The sequence below is a fragment of the Harpegnathos saltator genome, unplaced genomic scaffold (assembly GCF_003227715.2).
Source record: "Harpegnathos saltator strain DR-91 unplaced genomic scaffold, Hsal_v8.6 scaffold273, whole genome shotgun sequence".
Lineage (NCBI taxonomy): Eukaryota > Metazoa > Arthropoda > Insecta > Hymenoptera > Formicidae > Harpegnathos > Harpegnathos saltator.
The window spans coordinates 83,355-109,981 of NW_020230065.1; the positions used below are offsets into that span (position 1 = coordinate 83,355).

Below are 26,627 nucleotides of genomic sequence, written 5' to 3' on the forward strand. Positions count from 1 at the left end.
TGATGCAAACTACAATGTTTGCGAAACGTCGGCACGAAGCTGAATTATAACGCGGTATCTATCCGGAAGAAACAGACCCTGATTATAATAAATTATCTTGGAAAACGTAAATGATTCAATTAATTTTTTTTTAATAACTTATTTCATTTTTCCTTTTCTGCAGAATTATAATTTTCTTAATTATTATAATTGTCTCTTGTCATAATTGTTGAATAGATATTTATTAGAGATTATATGTACAATTGAAAGCAATTTGCAATATTCTAAGGAACATAAACTTTTCTTTTTATCATGGGGAGAAATCCTCATGGATATCCTTGCCCTTTTGGGGAGGGGCGGGGGTTATGCTGGACTCTTACCGGCTGAACCTCTCCTCCTCCTCCTCCGGTGCGTCTTCCAGATGAGCCGGAATGGGGAAAGCTGGGGGAACTACGCCAATATTCCCTCCCCAGCATCCCGGTCCTAGGGCTCATTTTTAGCGAGCCTCTCGCCCAAGTGCTGCATTGCTCGGGAAAGAAGGGCGACGCGCCTCGACCGGGCAGGCTTGCTCGGCCGGGTGGGCCTTCCTGGTTTCATAACTGAAAGGAAAATGGGGGACATCCACATAAACTTACCGCACGATTGATGTCACCGATGCAAACCCAAGTCCCATTATTTTTATCCTCGACAGCCACTGCCCATTTGGAGTGATCTTGGCTGTTCTTAAAATCTACGTCAAACTTATTCAAATGGATAGATAAAATGTTGTAAACTCTGTAAAAGAATTGAGAAAAACTGAATTAAAATATATTATATTGACATAAAGAAAAATCATTTATCTGTCAATAACGAATTCACAATGTGACGAAATGGTTATCGTTTGGTTAATCATTAATTTTTTAAATATTTAAAAACATCTACAGAGTGGTTTAAAAGTCTGGAAACGGCTAATTATCTCTGAAAGTAACGGTCCTGCAGGAAAATGTTTCAGACAAAAGTTATAGGGTTTTAAGTAACTCATTGTGTAGTAATATTATTATGACCTAGAAGAGTTTTGTCAAGGTCACGTAAAAATTACTTTGAATTTTTTGGTTAGAAATTTCCATTTTTTATTACACATTCTTATAGCTTATCTCGAGAGCTTTCCAAAACACTATATTTAAGTTATTTTTCATGAAGTACTTTTTGAGTTATGAGGCTTGAATGTTACAGTACCGCCGGCATTAGCATTATCTAAAGTATACCGCATGGAGGTTGCATGGTCGGATTTACACCTCTGTTCTGTGTAATGTATGTATGCGTACGTGTTAAGGGGCGGACTCCACGGCTTGTCAATCCCGCGGTATTTAGGGATTCCAAATCGCCTCTACATACTCGTGTATTCGTGTGTGTATGTGTGTATGTGTGTGTGTGTTGACGCGCGCGCGCATGTGCGTATGTATATATGTATGAATTAATGTATGTATGAATGTATATATGAATGTATATATGAATGTATGAAGAAAGAATGTGAGAAGTCTAATTTATCAAATGCTCGAACTAACGTCCTTCGACAGTTATACAGTGAGCTAATCTTTCGTAGAAATTATTAAACATATTTCCTATTTAAGCAGGCGTGATAAGTGCCGCTTCATTTATTATTTGAGCCGAAAGTTCATTCAAATTACGAGGCTTTGTTTCATAAATCTAATTTTTCAAAACTTCTCATAGAAAATAATCAATAGGTGACAGATCTGGTGATCTAATTGGCTATTTAATCGTACCTCTACGTCCTATCCACTAATCAGTGAAAATCATAAGTATTGTCTAATTGTTAAAACAAAATGAGGCCCTGCCCTATCCTGCTGAAACCAAATATTTCGCATATTACAGGGTTTTTCAATTGGTGCGGGTCGATATTGGTAGTCTGTGGCGGCCATGCTGTTTTGGCGGCGTCTGTCTAACCTGTTGTTTATTATTCAGTCACTGATGCCAAATCACCATGACAAGTTATATGATTGAGCAGCACGTCCAAATGATAAAACTTTATTATCAAAATGAGTGTTCGTTAGTGCAAATGTTGCGCACGTTGCGCCCATTTTACGGCAGACGCGGTGGCCCTTCAAAGTCGACTCTCCAACGTTTGGTGGCCAAATTCGAGACGACCGGTTCGGTAAACGATCAGCCAACACCCGTACGTCAAAGGAACGCCAGATCGGCCGAGAACATCGCCGCTGTAAGTGAAAGTGTGCAGGAGAACCTGAGGCAGTCAATTCCTCGCCGTGCACAAGAACTCGGCCTTTCGCAGACTTCAACTTGGCGAATTTTGCGTCGGGACTTGGGCCTGCACCCGTACAAGATCCAATTGGCCCAGGAGTTCAAAGTTAATGACCATAGACAACGCCGTTTGTTCGCTGACTGGGCTTCGGAGCATTTGGAAGAGGACCCCAATTTTGGCCGAAAAATCATCTTTAGCGACGAGGCGCATTTTTGGATGAATGGCTATGTTAACAAGCATAATTGCCGTATATGGCACGACGCCAATCCACACGAGGTTCAGCAGGTAGCAATGCATCCACAAAAAGTTACTGTTTGGTGCGGATTTTGGGCCGGCGGCGTCATTGGTCCGTACTTTTTCGAAAACGACGTTGGTGAGGCCATCACCGTCAATGGCGAGCGCTATAGAACGATGATAACCAATTTTTTTTGGCCTAAATTGAACGATATGGACGTGGACGACATGTGGTTCCAGCAGGACGGCGCTACGTGCCACACAGCGGACGCCACGATGGACATTCTGCATGAACGATTTGAGGGTATGGTTATCTCTCGCAGAGGTGACGTGAATTGGCCATTAAGATCGTGCGATTTGACCCCGCTAGACTTTTTTTTGTGGGGTTTTCTGAAGTCGCAGGTCTATGCCAATAAGCCGCAATCGACCGATGCCCTTAAAGTCAACATAACCTAGGCCATCGCTCAAATTCAGCCGGATCTATGCGGCAGAATCAATGAAAATTGGACTACTCAGATCCGTGCCACCGTGAGAAGCCGCGGCGGACATTTGAACGATGTTATATTCCACACATAATGGCATACATGGGCCTTTCAAATAAAAAAAGAATTTTGTTAATACCTTACACACAGCTTGTTTTATTCCATTGCAACATCGACCCGCCCTTATTGAAAAACCCTTTATTAGGATATAAGTTTTCGATAGCAGGTACAACTTGATGTTTCAATAAATACAGATAATTTTGTGCGTTCAAATTTCCGTCAAGAAGGAGTGGACCAATGACATAACATCTGTATAATCCAGTCCATACGTTTAATTTTTGAGGATATTGCGTACGAAGATTAGTCATCCAATGAGGATTAACATTACTCCGCTATCTACAATTGTGCCTATTAACAGCGCCACTTACAAGTAAACCTGCCTAAGTGTGACTCTCCGATTTTAATGAACTTTTAATATGTTGTTTTCCAATTCAGAAAAAGGACATTTTTTTATTCGGGCCCATACGCACTTTTAAGGGATAAAACATCCCTTTGAAAAAAATGGGGTTTTCTCTTTCAGGGCGAATATCGATGAAATTTGCGGCTGGAAGGGGAGTCGGTCATTGACTTGACCTGGGCCTCCCCTTCGGCCGTCCGGATTTTCCGGGAGTGGGCAGTGGTGACCGAGGGCGAGAATTTATCTGATCACAGATATATAGTCTGGGCCCTCGGTCCTCAAGCCTCTCCGTGTTGGACTGCCGCCCAAGGGGGAAGGACTTGGTCTCCGAGGTGGGCCCTCAGTCAACTTGACGCGGACATGTTCCGGGCGGCCGTCCTCGCGGCCACCTGGCACCTAGGAGGGGGCAGATGAGTGGGATGCTAGCCCCCAAGAGAGGGCTAGAATGATAACGGGCATTGTGACGTTGGTTTGCGACGTTGCGATGCCCCGGTCCCACCCCCGTCGTCGCCGGGCCGCTTATTGGTGGAGCGAGGCCATTGCCGAGCTCCGCCAGGCCTGCATTCAGGCCAGACGGGAGTATTCCCGGGCCCGAGAGAACGACGGGGATGCCGCGAGGGAGGTAAAGGGCTATCGCTCTGCGAGAAAGGTCCTCACAATCGCCATAGCCGAGGCTAAGAAGGGAACCTGGGAGCAATTGGTGAGCTTCCTGGATGAAGATTCGTGGGGGCGCCCGTACAAGCGGACGGTCAGTAAGACCGTCCGTGAGCGCCCCCACCAACAAGTCAATGGACCCCCAGATCCTCGAGGGGCTCCTCGACACCCTCTTCCCGAGGGTAGAGGGGGTCCCCCCTCGGATCCCCGCTCCAGAGGGAGGGGAATGAAGCGAGGACCTGGAGGTCGATCCAGAGTAGCTCGCCAGGGCCAGGAAATAGCTGGAGACCAAGAGCAAAGTCCCTGATTCCGACGGCATTCTTGGCCGCGCCTGGGCTCTCGCCCTCGGCGAAGGGAACATGGCCGCTACCACGAGGGATGTCCTCAACGGGTGTCTTAGGGATGGAGTTTTCCCCCCAGGGTGGAGGAGGGCCACGCTGGTCTTCCTCCCGAAGGCGAGTAAAATACCCGATGGACCGCTGGCCTACAGTCCGATTTGCTTGCTGGCCGAGGCGGGCAAGATGTTGGAACGCATCATTGCGGACCGCCTCGTCCGGCATCTGTCCTCAGAGGGGCCGGACCTCCAGGCAGTACGGGTTCAGGCCCGGACGGTCTACGATGGACGCCATATAGCACATCCGGGACCTGACCCATGCCGTCGTGGAGGAGGGAGGCGGGGTGTTGTTGATGGTATCGTTAGATATAACAAATGCCTTCAACACCCTGCCCTGGCCGGAGATTGGGCGGGCGCTCGAGTACCATCGAATGCCTGTCTATCTCCGGCGCATCCTAGCGGCCTACTTTGGGGACAGGGGCTTTGCCTATCCGATACAGGGCGGGGTCCAAGGCCGGCGGATCATGGAGCGCGGTGTTCCGTACTAGGCCCCCTACTATGGGACATCACGTTCGATCGGACTGCGCACGCCCCTCCCCCTTGGCTGCTATGTCATCTGTTACGCGGATGACACCCTAGTGGCAGCCGGGAGGGAGAACTGAGGGGAAGCCCGCCTCCACGTGGAGGTGGCTTTGGTGTCGGTGGTGGGCACAATAAGTAGCCTGGATCTGAAAGTGGCGCCTCACAAAACGGAGGACGTCTTTTTTCACGATGGCTGTGGGACGCCACCGGAGGCCCGGGTTTTGGTGGACGAAGTCTGCGTCCACGTCGGGCCCAAGATTAAATATCTAGGCCTGACGTTGGACAGCCGATGGGACTTCAGGGCCCATTTCAGGGACCTGGACCCCAGGTTAGAAAGGCGGGTCTGGCTCTAGTCAGAATAATGCAGACCCAGAGGGGCCCGAGCTGGCACGCGCGCCGCCTGTATGTTGGAGTGGTGCTCTCGATCGCTCTCTATGGGGCGCCGATATGGGCGCTCCAACTTTTGGCCACCGCCCAAGGCAAAAGCCTTATGCGCCAGGCGCTGGGAGCGGTGGCTATGAGGGCGATTCGGGGGTTCCGCTCCGTATCATACATGGCGGCGACAACACTGGTCAGCTCCCCCCTCGTGGAGCTCCTAGCTGAGGAAAGAAGCATGCTCTACTGGAGGACAAAGGAGCTCCGCGAAAGGGGAGAGGTATCGGTCAGGGATTTGGCGGCCCTGAAGTCTCAGGCGGTTGCCCGGACCCTGCAGCGGTGGGCGGACGCGATATCCGCCCCGCGGGAGTTCGGGCAACTGACGACGGAGGCTGTCCGCCCCTACCTAGCGGAGTTCTCAGGCAAGAGGGGATGTGGACTGACCTACTACCTGGTGCAGGTGATGACCGGACACGGTAGTTTCGGGCATTACCTGCACCGGGGTTAGGTACTAACCCCGGTGCAGGTAATGCAGGTAGGTTAGGTACTAACTAAATGCAATGTAAGGTGGAATAATTAGGACGCGGTTACAACACCCTCCCCCTATTGAAGAAAGAAAACGGAGGCACGACGTTTTCGCATCATATAACTACAATAAGAATACAAACAGATACAATTACCAGGTCTGTAAATATGAAAACGGAATTTGCCCATAGATGGTCCTAGCTGTCAATATAGTTACCGTCAAACTGCGTCATTGGCGCCATTTCCATTTGTTGACATCTGACTAAGATTTTCAACTCACAACAATACAAGTTTTATACAACAGCATAGTTTGTAGTAGCGGTGAACATGTCAAATTTTGTGCCTGAAAGTAGCTTTCGTAAATCGTAGCGATTTACGGACAGCATTGATTTTCTGTTACCATTTGAAGAAAACTGCTGCAGAATCACATCGAATGCTTGTCGAAGCTTGCGGTGAGCATGCTCTTGGTAAATCACAGTGCTTTGAGTGGTTAAAAAAATTCAAACGTGGCGATTTTGACGTGAGAAACGAAGAACGTGGAAGACCACCGAAAGAGTTTGAAGACAGCGAATTGCAAGCATTGTTGGATGAGGGTGACGTTCAAACGCAACAACAACTCGCGGATCAATTACCAGGTTTGTAAATATAAAACCGGAATTTGCTCATAGATAGCCCTAGCTGTTAATGTAGTTACCGTCAAACCGCGTCATAGGCGCCATTTCCATTTGTTGACATCTGACAAACATTTTCAACTCACAACAATACAAGTTTCATATAACAGCATAGTTTGTAATAGCGTTGAACATGTCGAATTTTGTGTATGGAAGCTACGATTTGCGGACAGCATTGATCATTTATCGGCGATTTATGGCGATTTTGACGTGAAAAACGAAGAACGTGGAAGACCACCGAAAGAGTTTGAAGACAGCGAATTATAAGCATTGTTGGATGAGGATGACGCTCAAACGCAACAACAACTCGCGGATTAATTAAATGTGAGACGAGAAGCCGCCTCCATACGTTTGAAAGCCATAGGGAAGAGACAGAAGATGGGAAAATGGGTTCCACGTGAACTGAATGAAAGACAGCAGGAAAACTGAAAAACCACTTGCGAAATGCTGCTCGCCAAGTACAAAAGAAAGTCATTTCTCCATCGAATTGTGACTGGCGATGAAAAGTGGATATATTTTGAGAATCCTAAGCGTAAAAGATCATGGGTTACTCCAAGCGAACCATCGACATCGACTGCAAGGCCAAATCGCTATGGACGGAAGATAATGCTCTGTGTTTAGTGGGATCAGAAGGGTGTGATCTATTATAAGCTGCTAAAACCTGGCGAAACCGTTCATACTGAACGCTACCGACAACAAATGATCGATTTGAATCAAGCTTGGTGTGAAAAACAACCAGAATATCAAAAAAGGCAACACAAAGTGATTTTGCTTCATGATAATGCATCATCACACACAGCAAAACTGTTCAAGGAAACGATTGATGCGTTTAGGTGGTGAAATACTTTCGCATGCGGCTTACTTACCAGACTTGGCTCCGTCCGATTACTACTTAATTGCATCGATGGGACATGCACTTGCTGAGCAGCGCTTCACTTCTTAGGAAAATGTACGAAAATGGCTCTATGACTGGTTTGCCTCAAAAGAGCAACAGTTTTTTTTGGCGTGGCATCCACAAATTGTCAGACAGGTGGGAAAAATGTATAGCTAGCGATGGGCAATACTTCGAATAAAATATTTTTTATCATTTTCATACAATAAACGTGTATTTTCTATACAAAAATTTCGGTTTCATATTTACATACCTGGTATATGTGTGTCCCCGGTGACAGTTTTTTTTTTATACAATCGTGTCATGTTGATGCTACCTCCCCTTTTTTTCATGTCGATGGGTAACTGCGTTTGTGTTTTCTTAGTTGGTTAATGACCCGTATGGTGGAGATTTTTATTATTAAAATAATTATGCAGCTCATCGTAGGGAAAATGATGTAGTTATGTGTGAATAATTGGTTTTGTCTGTTTTCTAAATTTAGACTTATATCTTCTAATTTGGTACTTAATTTTATTAATTCGTCAGGATGTGGAATTTCCTTTAGATTTAATTGTGGTAGTTTGTTCTTGTGTTTTTCTACTAATGATTTGGTTCCTAGAATGGTTAGATTGTAATCAGGTAAATATGCTGGAATTGTGTTTTCCTTTATCGTACCAGGAGCAGCTAGAGTTATATCGTCAATTGTGAACTTACATTCCTGGTGCGCTTTTATCAATCCTGACCTTGTAAGTTTGGCTAATTTTTTGACTTTTGAACAAAATATAGAAATTGTTTTCTCCCAGGGTTTCGAATATAACCATGAATGTGAATATTTTAAAGGAATAATAATCGTGCAATTAGTATTAATATATTTTGTGCTACAATTTTGTACGGATGGTCGTGATCACGCGTATATTTGTATTTCGTACGGTGATTCAGAATTTATTTGATATACCGGATTATTTTGTTCACTTACATGTGTGGTTTCGGATTGTGCGCATCAAGATATTGTTCAGTTAATATCATATATGTATGTTCGTCCTTGTGGATTGCTACCGTGAAGTAATTAATATCGGCTAAAGCGAAAATATTGCTATGGTCGAGTATAGGTATAGGGGTTACATGTAATATATTATAAGCGGTATAGGTGACTAGTGGAATCCGTAAAATAGTAAAAAGGTATGCGTTCCTATAATAAACGCTTACAGTTATAAGTTTTTCCATTTCTAACCAATTTCCTATATCTATTGCAAATAGAAAATACGTCCCTTGTGGTAATTTTAGCGAGGTTTCCTTAAGTTTAGCTATTACATCGGTAACGGGTGTTAAGTGTGGGTGCAATACCCCATGTCTTAAATGTAGTAAATATTCTATCACGTTTTCTACGTCTCGCATTAAATCAGCAACAATCATATTTATGACGGCAAAATGTTCATCTATTTCTTCCCGTACTAGTTCTTGACGCTGTTCTAATTGAATTTTGCGCATGTCGTTTACTAAAATGTCTTCGTTATGACTTAAAGTAGTCTCTAGATTGCCTAGGTGAGCTATAGTAGCGTTCAAGATTTCGATTTGGTGTGTTTGAGAATGTTGTAGAATCTGTTGGTTATTGCTCAGTAAATGCATCTGTTCGGTAATGATTTTCTCGTCATTCGCATCCATCGTTCCAAATAGTATTTTTGTTATGGATCCTATTCCGTCTATCATCCCACGTCGTAGATTAATCAGTGGTGTGTATATTAGATCGATGCTTTTTAGTAATTTCGTTACCCATTCGATGTCTTTTCCTATGACGATGTACAGGTGTAGCAAGTGGTTCTCATGACATTCCCTAGATTCGGCTTGCTGCATATTCTTCTTGTCTGGTTGGCGTATTCTTGAAGTCTGCTCACTCTAGTGTTCAGAGAGTGTATCTCCAACTTGATTACTAATTTCCATACTGATTTGGTTTTATATAAATGTCCAATTTTCTCAAAGTAGATTCCGGGATTATGTTGAAATTCCTGTATCTGGTATGCTGGGTCCAAACTGGGTTCTGTAGCAGTTAGCTTCGTCGTCCCAAGGATTAATGCCCTGTAGTTGGACAGAAAAAGGTGTTTCGGAATTTCACTTTGCTCTCTTGTTTTATGTTAGTTATCGATGAAAAGTTTTAATCTATTCACATGGGTGCGTATTGTTTTTCAGCCTTTTTTTATCGTATAATTAACATCAGAATTTATCTCAATTATCTCATACGGTCCTATCCATAACGTATCTAGTTTTTTCGATCGTCCTCTCCGGACGGTTTCATCGTATAATAATACTTTATTACCGATTTTAAACGTGACTTCTTCAGTTTTTTTGTCGTAGTAGTGTCGTAGTAGTGTCGTAGTATGCCTTGCTTTTCTATTTTTCCTGTTTGAGATGTTCCTTGGCTGTTTGGTTTGCAGCTCGCAATCTTTCTTTGACTTCCTGAGCGTAATCATCAAGGGTGTAAAAGGATTTGGGAGGTTGTAATACAGCGGATGATAGGAGGGCCTGATGTCCATATATTAATTCAAATGGAGTAAAATTCATACTTGTATTATATATGGTGTAGTGTTATAGGTGAACATAGCATAAGGCAGAGCTGGCCACAATCTGCACATTTCGGGCGAAATTCAGTAGGTGACGCCTACCGTCCCCTTCGCACCGCTCCCCTTCGCGCTCAGTGGTTAGGGCGACGATCGTGATGCGCTCAGGCCCATCGCTGTATGAGAAATCGGCTGAGGCGTACCCTTGCGACATATTATCATTAAAATTGTTTCCTCGTTTAATAATCACTTTAAAATAAATATGTTTACGTGGTTTATAAATATATATATATATACATATATATACATATTATATATATATATATATATATTACATATATATGTATATATACTCAAACGCAAAAAACCCGGTACACTAAAAATTTGGGAAAAAATTACAAAATTTCAAATGATCATAACTTGGTAAATAATGAAGATACAAATATGCGCAGAAATGCAAAATGAAGCTTGAAACGTCCTCTTTAAGAATATCTAAATGGCAACTATGCTCGGCCATTTTTTTCAAAATGGCGGATGATAAAGTGAGAGGATGCAAAATTGATAATCAAAGGTCCTTGTTTGCGATGGTGCATGGTGTGCATCAGATATCGCAGCGTAATAGGACCAAATGCACATGAAAGTATAGAGTGTTATCTTTAAAATGCTACTTTACCGAGCTCGATGTGATCATTTTTCACTGAGTTGTTCCAAATTTTGCTAAAAATGCAGTTTTCTTGTTAAATTTGCATAATTCAGTGAATAAGTATCGCATCAAGCTCTATAACGAAGTATTTTAAAGAAAACATTGTATACTTTTAGGTACTTTTCGTCCCATTGAACTGCGACACTTACTTTGCTCCATGCGCCGTCGCACGCTTGAACCTTTTTTTAGCAACTTTTCATGTTCTCCTTTTTATCACCCGCCATTTTGAAAAAATATTGTTGCGCACAATTTCGATAGATCTTTCGAAAAGTACAGTTTCAAAGCTTTCAAACCGTTTTTGAAATTTGCTGCTAGGATATTTAGGTGTCGAGATATTCAATTTCGAATTTGCAACAAATGTCGATTCAGCGAGGCTTAAGGGGCTAAGAGGCTCTGCGGTTCGTTTGGCTCTTTCATAATTTCAATAGCTGTGTTAATGTTTCTCTATATAATAATTTACATAACCTGCACAATATATTCAATGATTTGCATTTATTATTTTGAAAGCCAGGAAAATGAAAGTAAAATTCAATTTAGGTTCTTCATTTTGCGTAATCGATATTACGTAATAAAGATGAATTGCGTTTTAAGATACCGCTGTCATTAGCTCAAATTATGGTTGTAAGTCTTCCCAATATAAACCGCATGGAGTTTTACTGGTAGGAAAAGTCCCATTGTATGTAGTGTGTATGTGTGTGTGTGTGTGTGTGTGTGTGTGTTTGTATACCACAAGGATAAGGACCCCGTGGTTCGTCAGCTCCACAGTATTTCAAGATTTCACACCCTCCTTGTGGTGTGTGTTTGTGTGTGTGCGTGTGTGTGTGTGTGTGTGTGTGTGTGTGTGTGTGTGTGGTGTTACAGCAGAGATAAGGACCCCGCAGTTCGTCACTCCTGCAGTAATTAATGACTCCAAACCCTCTCTGCTGTGTATGTGGTATGTGTGTACTAATAGTGGATATGACTGCCTCGTGCGCGTATTACCTCATTCATACGATCAGGCATACTCCTTATTAGTCTTTTAATTTCATCCTGCGTAATTGTATTCCATTCGTTTTCGAGAATTATTCGCAGTTCTCGCAGTGACTGAGGAGCAGGTACGTGATTTCGTACTTTCCTGCCGATGTTGTCCCATAAGTGTTCGATTGGATTTAAATCTGGGCTATTTGCTGGCCAATCGAGTCGATTTATGCCAACTTCATCGAAGAAATCAAGCACTCTTCTCGCAGTGTGTGGTCGAGCATTATCTTGCATAAACAAGAAGTTCTCTCCGATGAAGGGTGAGTACGGAACAACATACGGAATGAGTATGTCTTCCACGTATACATCTGCGTTCATATTCTTGTCAAAAAAGTGCAGATCTGTATGAGCATTAGCTGAAATTCCTGCCCAAATCATTACAGAGCCTCCATTGTAGCTATGCCTCTCACTTACCGTACAGTCTGCAAATCGTTCTCCACCGCGACGATAAACTCGTTCTCGTCCATCTGGAGAATAGACACAAAAACGAGATTCATCGCTAAAGAGTACTTTGCTCCAGTCTGCGTAAGTCCAGTCTCTATGCTCAACTGCAAAATTGAGTCGAGCTACGCGATGGTGACATTTAAGCAAAGGTACAGCTGCTGGCCTGCGCGAAAGCAGATTTTGTTCCTTTAATCTTCTCCGAACGGTGTTAACGGATACATTAATGTTGCGGACATCCCTTAAATTGTTTCTAATTTGAACAGATGTTCGATGTCTGTCTCTTAACGAATTTGAAACAATAAATCGGTCATCATTGTGATTGGTACATCGAGGACGTCCCGAACCAGACCTTCTATGAAAAGAATTGGTTTGTAAGTACCTGGCATAAGCACGTTGCATAGTTGACACTGACAAATCAAGTGCCTGAGCAACGTACCTTCGACTTCTGCCATCTTCAATTAAAGCAATAACTTGAGCAGCCTTTTCAGGATTTATCGTCGCCATAATCGATGCAATAATTTCGATGCGAAACAATCAATTATGGTTTAAATTGATGAAGTTGCACGAAGCAGCACGCCTCGAAAGGAAAAGATCACGGAAAAAGAAAAGTCGCACGAGGCAGCGCTTATCGGAGTGAACACGTTCGGAAAAGGAAAATTGTTTGTCTTTGTTTATTGTCTTGGCACATACATTTAAGAAAAATCCAGTCAAGCCAGGCGTTAAAGCCCGGCGCACCGACAGAATCTCAGTCAAGCCAGAACGTAAGCCCGGCGTACTGACAAACTCGCGAGGTCCAGCGTACAAAAGATAGTGCCACTATCGGCGGTGGACCGTACGAAGGCCAAAAGCTGTACTAAGGCAATCTCTGATCGTCTCCGCGGGCACTCTTATATGCCCTGGGCAGCTCGAACTCGCGTGCGAGCCGAGGGGCTCGCGCGCGCGACAACCCAGATCGCCGCGTTGCGGCGGCTCTGTGGACTAGCAGCGCCAGGGAATTTCGACGTTCAGGTGGCGTCCAGCGACTCGGCATCCCGCGCGCCGGGTCACCGCGAACTCAGGCACGATCCTGAACAGCATATTCAAGCTGTGTACCATAATGGCCAATCGTACGGAGAAGGTAGAGAGCTAGGAACAGCTTCGCGAACTAAAGTGTATACCACAGTGATCATGCGTAACTGAAGGGTAAAGAATGATAACTTTTGATAAAAATTAAATTTCCAATTCGCAAAATTGTGTAAATTATTGTATAGAGAATAATGAACGCGGCTATTGAAATTATGAAAGAGCCAAACGAACCGCACAGCCTCTTAGCCCCTTAAACCTCGCTGAATCGACATTTGTTGCAAATTCGAAATTGAATATCTCGACATCTAAATATCCTAGCAGCAAATTTCAAAAACGGTTTGAAAGCTTTGAAACCGTACTTTTCGAAAGATCTATCGAAATTGTGTGCAACGATATTTTTTCAAAATGGCGGGTGACAAAAAGGAGAATATGAAAAGTTGCTAAAAAAAAGGTTCGAGCGTGCGACGGCGCATGGAGCAAAGTAAGTGTCGCAGTTCAATGGGACGAAAAGTACCTAAAAGTATACAATGTTTTCTTTAAAATACTTCGTTATAGAGCTTGATGCGATACTTATTCACTGAATTATGCAAATTTAACAAGAAAACCGTATTTTTAGCAAAATTTGGAACAACTCAGTGAAAAATGATCACATCGAGCTCGGTAAAGTAGTATTTTAAAGATAACATTCTATACTTTCATGTGCAGTTGGTCCCATTACACTGCGATACCTGATGCACACCATGCACCATCGCAAACACGGACCTTTGATTATCAATTTTGCATCCTCTCACTTTATCATCCGCCATTTTGAAAAAAATGGCCGAGCATAGTTGCCATTCAGATATTCTTAAAGAGGACGTTTCAAGCTTCATTTTGCATTTCTGCGCATATTTGTATCTTCATTATTTACCAAGTTATGATCATTTGAAATTTTGTAATTTTTTCCCAAATTTTTAGTGTACCGGGTTTTTTGCGTTTGAGTGTATATGTATGTGTGTGTGTGTGTATGTGTGTGTGCGCGTATATACAGGGTGTTTGATAGTTAATCATGCAGACGAAAGTTGGAGATAGATTGGGTGTAGGCGAGAAGAAAAGTCATGTACCATAATGTCAAATTGGCAATAGTTATCGAGTTATTAATTAAAACATGTGAGCCAACGAGCGCGTAGAGAGCGGAGGGCTGCTGCAGTAAGCACGTAGACATTTGATACAGGCGGAGTCAGTGAATGGGAATAGGCAAGCGCGCGCGGCGAGGGGCAACGTAAACGACAAGAGGCGATCGCGCGAACGACGAGGAGCAAGCGAGCGCAAGCGACAAAAGGCGAGCGAGCGCGACGAAGAGCGAGAGAGCGCGACGACGAAGAGCGAGCGAGCTATAAGGAAAAAGCTATAAAGAAAAAGCTCGCTCGCCCCTCACCGCGCGCGATTGCCTATCGCCACTCACTGACTCCGCCTATATCAAATATCTACGTACTTACTGCGGCCGCCCTCCGCTCTCTACGTGCTCGTTGGCTCACATGTTTTAATTAATAACTCGGTAACTATTGCCAATTTGACATTATGGTACATGACTTTTCTTCTCGGCTGCACCCAATCTATCTCCAACTTTCGTCTGCATGATCAGCTATCAAACACGCTGTATATATATACATATATAATGCATAAACTTATATATATTTGAAAGTAATTATTAAGCGAGGAAAATATTATATATATATATAAATTGTTAATGTATAATAAAACAATGTATAATTAAAATAATTACATCATTAAAAAAGGTATAGTTAAAGAATTATTGCAATAGATTTCACCCTTGAGATGCTATTGCTGATGCGTTTTTTAAAGTAGTTTCGCCAGTAGGCTTATTCCACTAAATAACAAAGACGAAATACGATAAAATGTATGGCTCGACAGGAAAACAAAATTTTAGAGCAAAGTGTACGCTGAAGAGGCGAAATTACGTACGAATCTCTAAGACGTAGATAAGACGAATGATACAATGAGTAACAGAGATTTTAAAACCTCGCTGACTTATTTATTCAAAAAAGCTGTTTTTCAAACTTATCATTGCTTTTGTACCATCGATGACTATAGCCGAACATTTGGAGAAATCGATGTCAAACTTTTGTAGAATTTGGCTAACAGCCTTAAAGATCTTAATACCAGTTGTTCTCCCGTGTAATGATACAAAGTCTAAGAACTCCTCGACATATGAAAAATCGTTTTACATATGATTTGAGCAAAAATACATAGTTGACTCACATGCCGATATCGGTGCTCTCATCAATATAGAATGAATAATACGAATAAGACGCTAACGAATATTTTAATTTCTTTTCTAAAAGATGAATCCGTGAATCATCTATCCATTTTACAAATTTTACAGATTTAATGGAATGCTTGCAGCTTCTAAAGTCATCGAATCTCCAAACGATTTGACCGCTGCAATGAGCCATTTCTTCGATATATATGCGAGGGTGGTCCGATAAGTACTTAGCCTACAAAAGAAAACGAAAATTTTGGAAAAGTGGCGATTTATTTCTCAACATAGTCTCCTTTTAGCTCGATACACTTGACCCAGCGATGCTCCAACTTCTTTAACCCGTCTGAAAAATACGTTTTCTCGAGGTCTGCAAAGTAAGCCTCCGTGGCGGCGATAACCTCCTCATTCGACTCAAATTTCTGCCCGGCGAGTGACTTTTTCAAGTTTGGAAACAAAAAGAAGTCGCACGGGGCCAAATCTGGAGAATACGGTGGATGGAACAGCAGTTCGTAGCCCAATTCGACCAATTTGACCGTGGCGAGGGCGGAGGTGTGTGCCGGTGCGTTGTCATGGTGGAAGAGCACTTTTTTCTTCGCCAAATGGGGCCCGTTTTTTCTGCAATTCGGCGTCAAATCGGCCCAATAATTCGGCATAGTACAGCCCTGTGACCGTTTTGCCCTTCTCCAGGTAGTCGATGTAGATCACATCGATGTAGACCTTGTGAATTCCAGAAAACGGTGGCCATCACCTTTCCGGCCGATAGGACACTCTTCGCCTTCTTCGGAGCACGTTCGCCGGGTGAAGTCTACTGTTTCGACTGTTCCTTGGTCTCTGGTGTGTACCAGTGGATCCATGTTTCGTCGACGGTCACGAAACGACGCAGAAACTCCTTCGGATTGCGCTTAAACAGCGTCAAACACTGCTCTGAAGTGGTCTCACGGTTGCGCTTGTTGTCCGGAGTGAGCAAACGCGGCACCCATCGCGCCGACAGCTTTCTCATGTCCAAAATTTCATGCAGGATATGACCCACGCGGTCTTTTGAGATGCCTACTGTCTCAGCTATCTCGCGCACCTTCAATCGGCGGTCTGCCAATACGAGATCGTGGATTTTTGTCATGTTATCCTCCGTGGTAGCCGTTTTTCGGCGCACCTGGGCGTGGCTCATCAAAAACCGACGTGCGACCACGTTAAAACTCGTTAAACCAATTTTTGACGGTCGCCATCGAAGGAGAAGAGTCACCGTACACAGCATCCAAGCGCTCTTTAATTTCGCTGCGCGATTTCCCTTCCAAAAACAAGAATCGAATCACCGACCGATATTGCTCTTTTTCCATTTTTCTAAAATCCGCGGACATGCCCGCTTCCACACGCGGTCAAAACAAAACTGCGAGTCCGATTCGGTTGAAATTTCCACAGTAGCCGTCTACGAGAATGTACTACACGATAGTAAATTTCTCTTGCGATAGTGGCGCCAGCGGGCGGTGAGGCTAAGTACTTATCGGACCGCCCTCGTATATATATATATATATATATATATATATATATATATATATTAGGAACGCAAAAAAGTTCTGAGTTCTAGATTTCATACTACTGAAACCACAATTTAAATTGCACTAATTTTCCCGCCCTCTTGCGGTTTTAAAGCAGTGACATTTGTCATTTGTCATTGGTGGACAGTTGACAATGGTCGAAACATCGTGCGAGTTGGCGTTTGATGCACATAACCTTAAAATCAGCAGTGTTCACGATGGCAATAACAAAAGTGCATATTCGATTTTCCACCCACTTCGCGTTTCATCTGAAGAAAAATGCTGCTGAAGCCACTGACATGATCTGTGTTGCATATGGAGAGAACGCTGTAAGTTATGCTACGTGTAAAAGGTGGTATCAAAAATTTCGCCAAGGAGATTTCAGTCTTGAAGATGAACCGCGTGCTGGACGCCCTCAAAAGATTGAAACGGACAAACTGCAAGCATTGTTGGATATAAACTCTGCACAAACTAAAAAGGAGCTTGCAGAGCAACTTGGAGTTACGCGACAAACCATTTCCACACGTTTACATGCAATGGGAAAAGTTCAAAAGGAAGGCAGATGGGTTCCGCATGCACTGTCCGAAGACAACAAAAATCGACGGCGTGACACGGCACTCACTTTGCTTTCAAGGTTCCGGAAAAAAGATTTTCTGCACTAAATCATTACAGGTGATGAAAAGTGGATACTTTATGATAATCCGAAGCGTAAAAAATCATGGGTTGACCCTGGTCAACCTTCGACATCGACGCCAAAGACCAATATCCACGCCAAGAAGGTTTTGCTTTGCATATGGTGGGATTGGAAAGGTGTATTGTATTACGAGTTGTTACAGCCGGGTGAAACAATAACGGCAGATCGCTATCAGCAACAATTGAACAATTTGAGCGATGCGTTTGAAGAAAAGAGGCCATTTACTGACAAAGGACGTCGTAAAGTGATACTGCTTCATGACAATGCCCGACCACATGTTGCGAAAGTGACTCAGGACCATATCTTTGCGTTAGGCTGGGAACTTCTCCCGCACGCGGCGTATAGCCCAGACATGGCGCCTTCCGATCATTACCTATTCCGGTCTCTGCAGCATTTCTTGGCTGATACACATTTTGTGACACTTGAAGAGATACGAAAATGCATTGATGACTTTATCGCCTCGAAGCCGGTGAGCTTCTACCATCAGGGAATTCGCAAGTTGCCCGAAAGATGGCAAAAGGTCATCGATGCAAACGGGGAATATTTCGTTGATTAATATAGTTTTGTTTGTTTTTAAATAAATTTTGAATTTTGCAAAAAAAGGCTCAGAACTTTTTTGCGCTCCTAATATATATATATATATATATAATATATATATGGTATATATATATATATATATATATATATATATTAAACACGTTAACATATATATTTTAAAGTGGTTATTAAATGAGGAAACAATTTTAATGATAATATGACGCACCAGCTGATTTCTTATACAGCGACGGGCCTGAGCGCATCGCGATCGTCGCTCTAGCCGCTGAGCACAGAGCGGTGCGAGGGGGATGGTAGGTGTCACCTACTGAATTTCGCCCGAAATGTGCAGATTGTGGCCAGCTCTGGCATAGGGTATTCATTCATCCTAGTCAGTTTGATCCGAGTTAATATAATGTCGTAAATATTCAGCTAGTATTCTATAAGATCGTTTTAACGAGCTATTACTCTGAGGATAGTATGCAGTTGTTTGAATCTTTTCGATTTTTAATAATTTGCAAATATTCTTGAATATGTTACTTAAAAAATTTGTCCCTTGGTCTGTTAATACTTTGTCGGGTATTCCGTACTCGAATATAATTTTGGTCGTGAATTCCTTAGCAACAGTAGATGTTTCTTGATTCGGAATTGGGATTGCTTTACTGAACTTTGTTAGATTGTCTTGGAAAGTTAGTAAATATTTATTTCCATTATTGGTTACCGGTAAAGGTCCTACAATGTCTAGAGCGCATTTTTCAAATGGCTTATCAGGATTATCGGTGAACACTAAAAGTGATTTGATGCGCTAATTTATTCTTCTGACAATAGATGCATTGATTAATGTAATTTTTTACATCTGCTGTGATGTTTTCCCAGTTATGATTTAGTCAAAGCCTATTCAGTGTCCGTCGTACGCCTTGATGTTCTCCTAAAGGGGCATCGTGATATTCATAATAATTGCCTTTTTTCTTCTTTACTATATGTTCGTGCAGCACCCGGCTGTTTTTTTTCTTCGTTTTGGATAGTGTTCTTTTTAATTTCGGTACTTACTTTGAAAATAAGCGGGGCGACGTTCCTGCTTAGAGCATCAGCGTTCAAGTTTGCTTTACCTGGTTTATGGATGATTTCGTAATTATATTCTTCTAGTTTTAGTCTCCGTACTAATCTTGATCCAGGATCGGTAACATTGAATAACCATGTCAAGGGTTTGTAGTCAGTAACTATCTTAAACTTGGTCCCATATAAATAAGGTCGGAAATGTTTAACAGACCATACGATTGTTAAAAGTTTCTTTTCGGTAGTATTATGGTTCTGTTCTGCCCGAGATAGTATTCGACTGGCGTATGAGATAGAATGATCTTGTCCTATTGATCCTTGCGACAATATCGCTCCTATAGCATGATTGGAAGCATCGGTGGTGACAATAAATTCCTGGCTAAAATCAGGATATTTAAAGATGGGCGCTGTTGTAAGTTTTCCTTTTAAAGTGTCAAAAGCGTTTTGTTGCGCTGTGGTCCATATAAACTTTTCACCTTTTTGACTAATTTCGTGAGAGATTTTGCTATATTCGAGAAATTTTCAATAAAGTTACGGTAATATTCTGCTAATCCGATGAATAATTGGACATCTTTTATTTTCATAGGAGTAGGAAAATTACGTACGGCTTCTAATTTTTAAGAATCTGGCTTAATCCCTTCATTGGTAATGATGTGCCCTAGATATATTACTTCCTTTCGGAGAAATTCGCATTTTTCGGGTTGTATCGCATTTGAGGTTGCAATCTCTTAAGGTTTGCATTACTTCTTTGAGCCTTTGATTGTGCTCTTGTAAGCTGGCTCCGCATATAACTATATCGTCTAAATATACTAAACACCGAAGTCCTTGAATTCCATGTAAAACGGAATTCATTAGCCGCTGAAATGTAGCGGGTGCGTTTTTCAAGCCAAAGGGCATTCGGGTAAATTCATAATGCCCGTAAGGTGTGGAGAACGCTGTCTTACCTTTGTCTTGCTCAGTCATGGGGATTTAATGATATCCCGATGCGAGGTCCAATGTCGTAAATTATTTGGAGTTGCCTAGTTGATTCAATATATCAGTTATATTAGGTAGAGGAAAGGAATCTCCAATTGTAAGGTCGTTTAGGTTTCGGAAATCTACGAGTACTCGCAATTTCTGTTCTCCGGTAGCGCCACTTTTCTTCGGCACTACTAATAAGGGTGCATTTCATTGACTGTTGCTTGAACATATTAGGTGTACAAATGAATAATCCAATTTTTTTCAGCTACATTGCAGGTTTATTTTAAAAGAAAGTAAATTAAATTGTTCAATCAAAGTATTCGACGTTGCTTTCTATAACTTCAAACCATCTTTCAGGCAGCTGATGAATTCCATCTCGGAAAAATGTTACGTCTTTGGACACGATAAAGTCGTCAAGCCATTTTCGGATCTCATTCACTGATTGGAAGTGCATATCGGACAAAGCGTGTTGCATCGACCGGAACAAGTGATAATCGGATGGAGCAATGTCTGGTGAATACGTCGGGTGCTGCAAGACGTCCCAGCCAAGACTCATTATGGTGTCTTTTGTTTTGGAAGCAATGTGTGACCTGGCGTTGTCATGCAATAATTTCACTAGACGTTCTCCTTTGCCAGTATACGGGCGTTTTCGTTCCAATTCTTGACTCAAGCAGATTAATTGACGTTAGTAGCAGTCCGCAGTAACTGTTTCACCCGGTTCCAACAACTCATAATAAAGCACGCCCTTGATATCCCACCAAATGCAGAGAAGAACTTTCTTTCCGAAGCGGCTGGGTTTTGCGACCGATTTTGATGATTCGGCGGGATTTACCCATGACTTTCTGCGTTTCGGATTGTCATAGAGTATCCATTTCTCATCACCCGTAACGATTTTTCACAAGAAAGCGCAAATAAGCTGCTTCGACGCTGCTTATTGAGAAGAGAAAGACACGCTGCCACTCGTTGATTTTTGCTGGTTTCATGCGGAACGCATTTTCCTTCTTTCTGGATCTTTCCCATCTCATGTAGGCGTTTGGAAATCGTTTGCTGCGTTACTCCCAACTGTTCTGCAAGCTTTTTTTGTGTTTGTGCCGAATTCTCAGCGAGCAGTTACTCCAAATCATCATTATCGCACTTCGGAGGGCCTCCAGGGCGTTGTTTGTCGATTAGACTGAAATTACCGCTTTTAAACCGCTTAAACCAAAATGCGCACACATCGTACGATACAACACCTTCGCCGAGAAAGGAACAAATCGATTCGCACACTCTTGCAGCATTTTTTCCTTGTTGGAATTCGTAAAGAATGCAGTGTCGGATATGCACCTTATCTGTTGCCATTTTCGACTGTACTGAACTGAATACTTTTGAAGGTTATGTTGGGCCTTTCGCCAAACTATATAGTCTCTTTAATAGCTATATGTCAACATTGCATAATCACAAAAGATCGGGAAAATCTATTAAATTTAAAATTGATTTCATAACTGCTTAAAATAATTTGGATTATTCATTTGTACACCTAATATATATACAGGGTGACCAGACCACTCGTACTGCCCTTTTATTTCGGAAATAGAACATTTAAAAAAAAATGTTGCAGACAAAAGTTGTATGGCTTCAAGGTTGACATAAAATGGTGTCATTGGTTTGACCTTGAAGATTTACTTGATGGTCACATGAAGGTCATTTTCAATTTCTTAAATAGAAGCTACCATTTCTCATTACACACTCTTGTAGCTTATCTCGAGAGCTTTCCAAAACACTATAACAAAATATTTTTTCATTGAGTACTTCTGGAGTTATGAGGCTCCAAACAGTACTTTGCAGTACTTTGACATAAAGTACAAAATATGTTGTTATGGGGTCAAGTAAATCCTTAGGTATTATTTTAAGGTTAAATTACCTTTTCACTCAAATCTCTGTAGTTATGCATGTTTAAAAAAATTCGGATCATCCTACTTTTAGCGCTATCTAGGAACAACGACGTGGACGTAGTAGAATTATGTTCTCTTTGGGGTATGGGTTTAACGTGAGTAATCCCCTTGCCTCTCACGTGCGCGCATACATGTGTGTGTGTATGTGTGTGTGTCTGTATTCAAGTAAGGTAGTGTTCAAAGTGAGCACCATTCTTTTCAATGCAAACGTCTACTCTGTTTTGAAAAGAGTTGGTTGCTCGAAGAATTTCATCGCTACTTAAAGATTGAATTGCCTCTGTTATTCTGGTAATCATGTTTCTTGTAGTTGGGCGATTACAGTATACTATGTCTTTTACCCTTTCCCATAAATAATAATCCAGGACCGTGAGGTCCGGTGATCGAGATGGAAAATTTGCCTATCCGCTTATTGGGAAACATATTATTTATCACTGCACGAGCAACTCTGGATGTATGTGACGGGTATCTATCTTATTGGAACCACATATCCTGGCGCAATTGTAGAGGTAAATTTTCTAGTAACACAGGAAGTTGTGTCTCTATGAAAACTGCATATCTGGCGCCGTTTAAATTTTCATCAAAGAAAACAGGACCTACGACTTGATTACCAATAATGCCGCACCAAACATTTACTTTCCAAATATGCTGATGATCAATTTCTCTCAACCAGTGAGACCATCGTGCGACGAATAACGACAGTTCCACGGATTGACATTACCATCGCTTTTGAATGTCGATTCGTCAGAAAATAAAATATTTTGGTGGAAAGTATGTAGTTGTTCTCTTATCCAATTACAAAATGTACGCCGACTTTGGAAATCAGCAACACTTAAAGCTTGATGAAGAGACATTCGGTAAGGGTGCACCTTGTGCTGACTGAATATTCGCTGGATACTAGAATAACTGACGCCAGAATCTATTTCTCGGCGCTTCAAGGAATCATGACGGTTCAATTTTGCCGATGCAAGAATATCAACTTCTTTTTCATCCCTAACCGCACGCCTAATCTGTCAACCTTTATTATGATGAGGCTGCATGACTCCTTCGGTTCTGATTCGATTAGCTAATCGTGAAAAAACGTTGCGTGAGTGAGGAGTATGATTAGGAAAACGCTCTTACCATAAGTTTGCTGCTGCAGCGAATACACCTCGACACTACCCCAAAATTAGCAGCATATCATATGCTTCTTCATTTGAATAAGACGCACTAGGTGCGCAACTACAGTCTATAAAGTAAGAGCGTATACGGGTTAATGTGTAGAAAAATTTATTTTTAATGATTTTTAAGTACATGGATTTGTTGTAGTCCATGAGGAGAAAAATGCTATGCCATTAATAATGAGTCCAGTCACTACCGGCATTGATAATTGCCTGGCATCTCCGAGGCATATTTTCCACTAAGTTGACTGCGTATTCGTTCGGTAAAGACCTCCAAATGAGACGAATTTGTCGTATCAGCTGCTTCAAAGTTCACACTCTTTTTCCTCGAAGCTTGTGCTTGAGATATGCCCACACATTTTCAATGGGATTTGCATCTGGCGACTGCGATGGCCAATCAAGTGTGACGATGCTAGACTGCTCTTTCCACTCGGTGCAAAGCTTGCTCCGGTGTTTTGGATCATTGTCTTCCTGTAAGATCCAGTCCTCGTTTTTTTTTATGAAGCATCGTTCAGCAGTCGGCAACAAACACTTCTCATAAATTTTAAGCATTTTCGGAGCATTTAAATTGTATGTAAACAGATGTAATGCTCCAAAACCCTGTTTCGAAAAGCAGCCCCAAAGATGAACTTTTACAGGTTTAACAGTCCGTTGTATTAATCTATTGGTCAAGGTTAACCAGGAACGTCGGATGGCAGTATATCCCCAAACAGAAGCTTCGTCCGTAAAGATCACGTTGCTCCAATCTCGGTCCAAATTCTCCTTTGCTCAAGCGAGTCTTTTCGTCACATGTTTTTCGCCTAACAGTGGTTTCTTCATTGTGCTTCGATATTTGAGGTTATGCGGAAGAAGATGGGTTCGAATAGTTGTATGTGATACTTCTATATCCTTCTGTTTTAATTTTGCTGCTCCTTGTCGCAATGTTAAGGTCGGGTTCCGCTTAAACAAATTCACAATTTTTTTTCCCATATTCGGCGTCACTTTGCCTATCGACCCACGTTTTGGCAAGTCATCGACATTTTTGATCTTATATTGCTGAACCCACTTAGCGATGAACGATTTTGACTTTCCCATGTATTTAGCAGCCACTGCATATGACATTTTTGGTCCTTTGGGGTGGGAACAAAGGAACACAGCGTCGTAGCGCGATGCGTATGCGGCACTTATGGCGGTTAACGTGTTTCTCAGGTTAGAGTTCGACGCCAACTGAATCTTTTGTGACAAAGCATTCACGACAAACCTTTCATCTATCGGCTCACAAAAACTAGGACGATATTTGAAGCCAACTGCCATTTATGCCGTACGCGCTCTTACTTTACAGACTGTAAGTTTCCGGGTTTCACACATGGATGGCGCTAACGACACATATAGTCGACATACATGTCGGAAGTTGTGTTTTCTTTTATAGCTTGGACATCTGTTAACAATAATCAGTCGTAATACCAACACATATCGCAACGCAAAAATATCTTTTTTAACAACGAAGATGTCGAGTTTTGTGCCAAATTTGCGGAATGTGCCAGCATTTGCGGAAGTTTTGCTTTTCTGCTTTAACTTGAAAAAAAGTGTAGCTGAAGCACGTCGTTTGCTTGAGGAGGCATACAACGAACAAGCATCATTGAAAACTACCTGTGAAGATTGGTTTAAACGCTTCAGAAGTGGCGATTTCGACATTGAGGACAAAGAGCGCTCGGGAAGACCAAAAACAATTGAGAACGCCGATCTGCAGGCGTTATTGGATGAAGATGATACGCAAACACAAGATCAATTTGCAAAGGCATTAAACATGACTCACTAAGGTATTTCCAAACGTTTACATGCCATGGGAAAAATTCAAAAGGAAGGAAAATGAGTGCCGCATGAGTTGACTGAAAGACAGATGGAAAATCGAAGAGCCACTTCCGAAATTTTGCTTTTGCAGCATGAAAGAAAAAGTTTCCTGCATCGAATTGTTACTGGCGATGAGAAGTGGATATATTTCGAGAATCCCAAACGCAAAAAATCGTGGCTTTCACCTGGTGAAGCATCAACATCGACGGCACGGCCAAATCGCTTCGGAAAGAAGACAATGCCCTGCATTTGGTGGGACCAGAATGGAATCGTGTACTATGAGCTGCTGAAACCGGGCGAAACTGTCAATGGGCATCGCTACCGACAACAACTGATCAATTTGAACCATGCATTGCTCGAAAAACGGCCAGAATGGGATACAAGACACGAACGAGTGATATTGCAGCACGACAACGCTCCGTGCCATCGCACTTCCATCGTCCAGAACACCATCAAAACGCTGAAATTGGATCTGCTACCGCACCCGCCATATTCGCCAGACCTGGCCCCTTATTTAACTTGGGATTATCACTTGTTCCGGTCAATGGCGCATGGCTTGGCTGGGCAACACTTGGTCAATTTCGAAGAAGTGCAAAATTGGTTGGATGAATTGTTTTGATCCACACGCGTCGTTTTATCGTCGCGGTATTCATGTATTGCCAGAGAGATGGCAAAAATGTGTAGCTAGCGAGGGACGATACTTTGAATAAACCATTTTTTGTATTTCTCTTGAAATTTTCCATTTTTCATTGATAAAAGAAGCCCGGGAACTTAGTTGCGCACCTAGTAGCTGTTAGATATGCTAGATATGAAGTCTCACGAAATATGTACATGTATGTATGTATGTATGTATGTATTTCGAAATGAACAATAACGCGAGATTGGAGCAGTGTATAAAAAGACATAATATACCGTAATCGCCCAACTACAAAGAATGACATGGTTATCAGAATAATAGAAGCAATTCAATCTTTAAGTAGCGATGAAATTCTTCGAGCAACTAATTCTTTTCAAAACAGAGTAGACATTTGTATTAAAAAGAATGGTGCTCGCTTTGAACACTACTTTACTTGAATACAAACACATACACATATGCACGCATGCGCGCATACGCACACGCACGCAAGGGAGTTACTCATGTTAAACCCACACCCCAAAGGGAACAAAATTCTACTACGGAACTATCTATCGTAGTACGGGACATACTACGTACGTCCACGTCGTTTTTTCTGGATAGCGCTAAAAGTAGGATGATCCGAATTTTTTTAAACATGCATAACTACAGAGATTTGAGTGAAAAGGTAATTTGACCTTAAAATAATACCTAAGGATTTACTTGACCTCATAACAACATATTGTACTTTTACAATATTTTGTACTTTATGTCAAAGTACTGCAAAGTACTGCTTTGGAGCCTCATAACTCGAAAAGTACTCAATGAAAAAATATTTTGTTATAGTGTTTTGGA

General features: G+C 42.1%; 1 protein-coding gene across 9 annotated transcripts in view; it reads right to left on the reverse strand.

Moving 5' to 3' along the window:
• The window catches only part of DNaseII (deoxyribonuclease II), a 235,264-nt gene that overhangs the window by 14,050 nt on the left and 194,587 nt on the right, over window positions 1-26,627 (reverse strand). For 8 of the 9 annotated variants that reach the window (XM_025299392.1, XM_025299390.1, XM_025299386.1 and 5 more), the window contains one exon: window positions 615-753. The exons of the other annotated variant lie outside the window; for it this stretch is intronic. In XM_025299392.1, coding sequence (XP_025155177.1) covers window positions 615-753 — 139 coding nt within the window. The remainder of the gene's footprint in view (window positions 1-614; window positions 754-26,627) is intronic. 9 annotated transcript variants of the gene reach the window in all.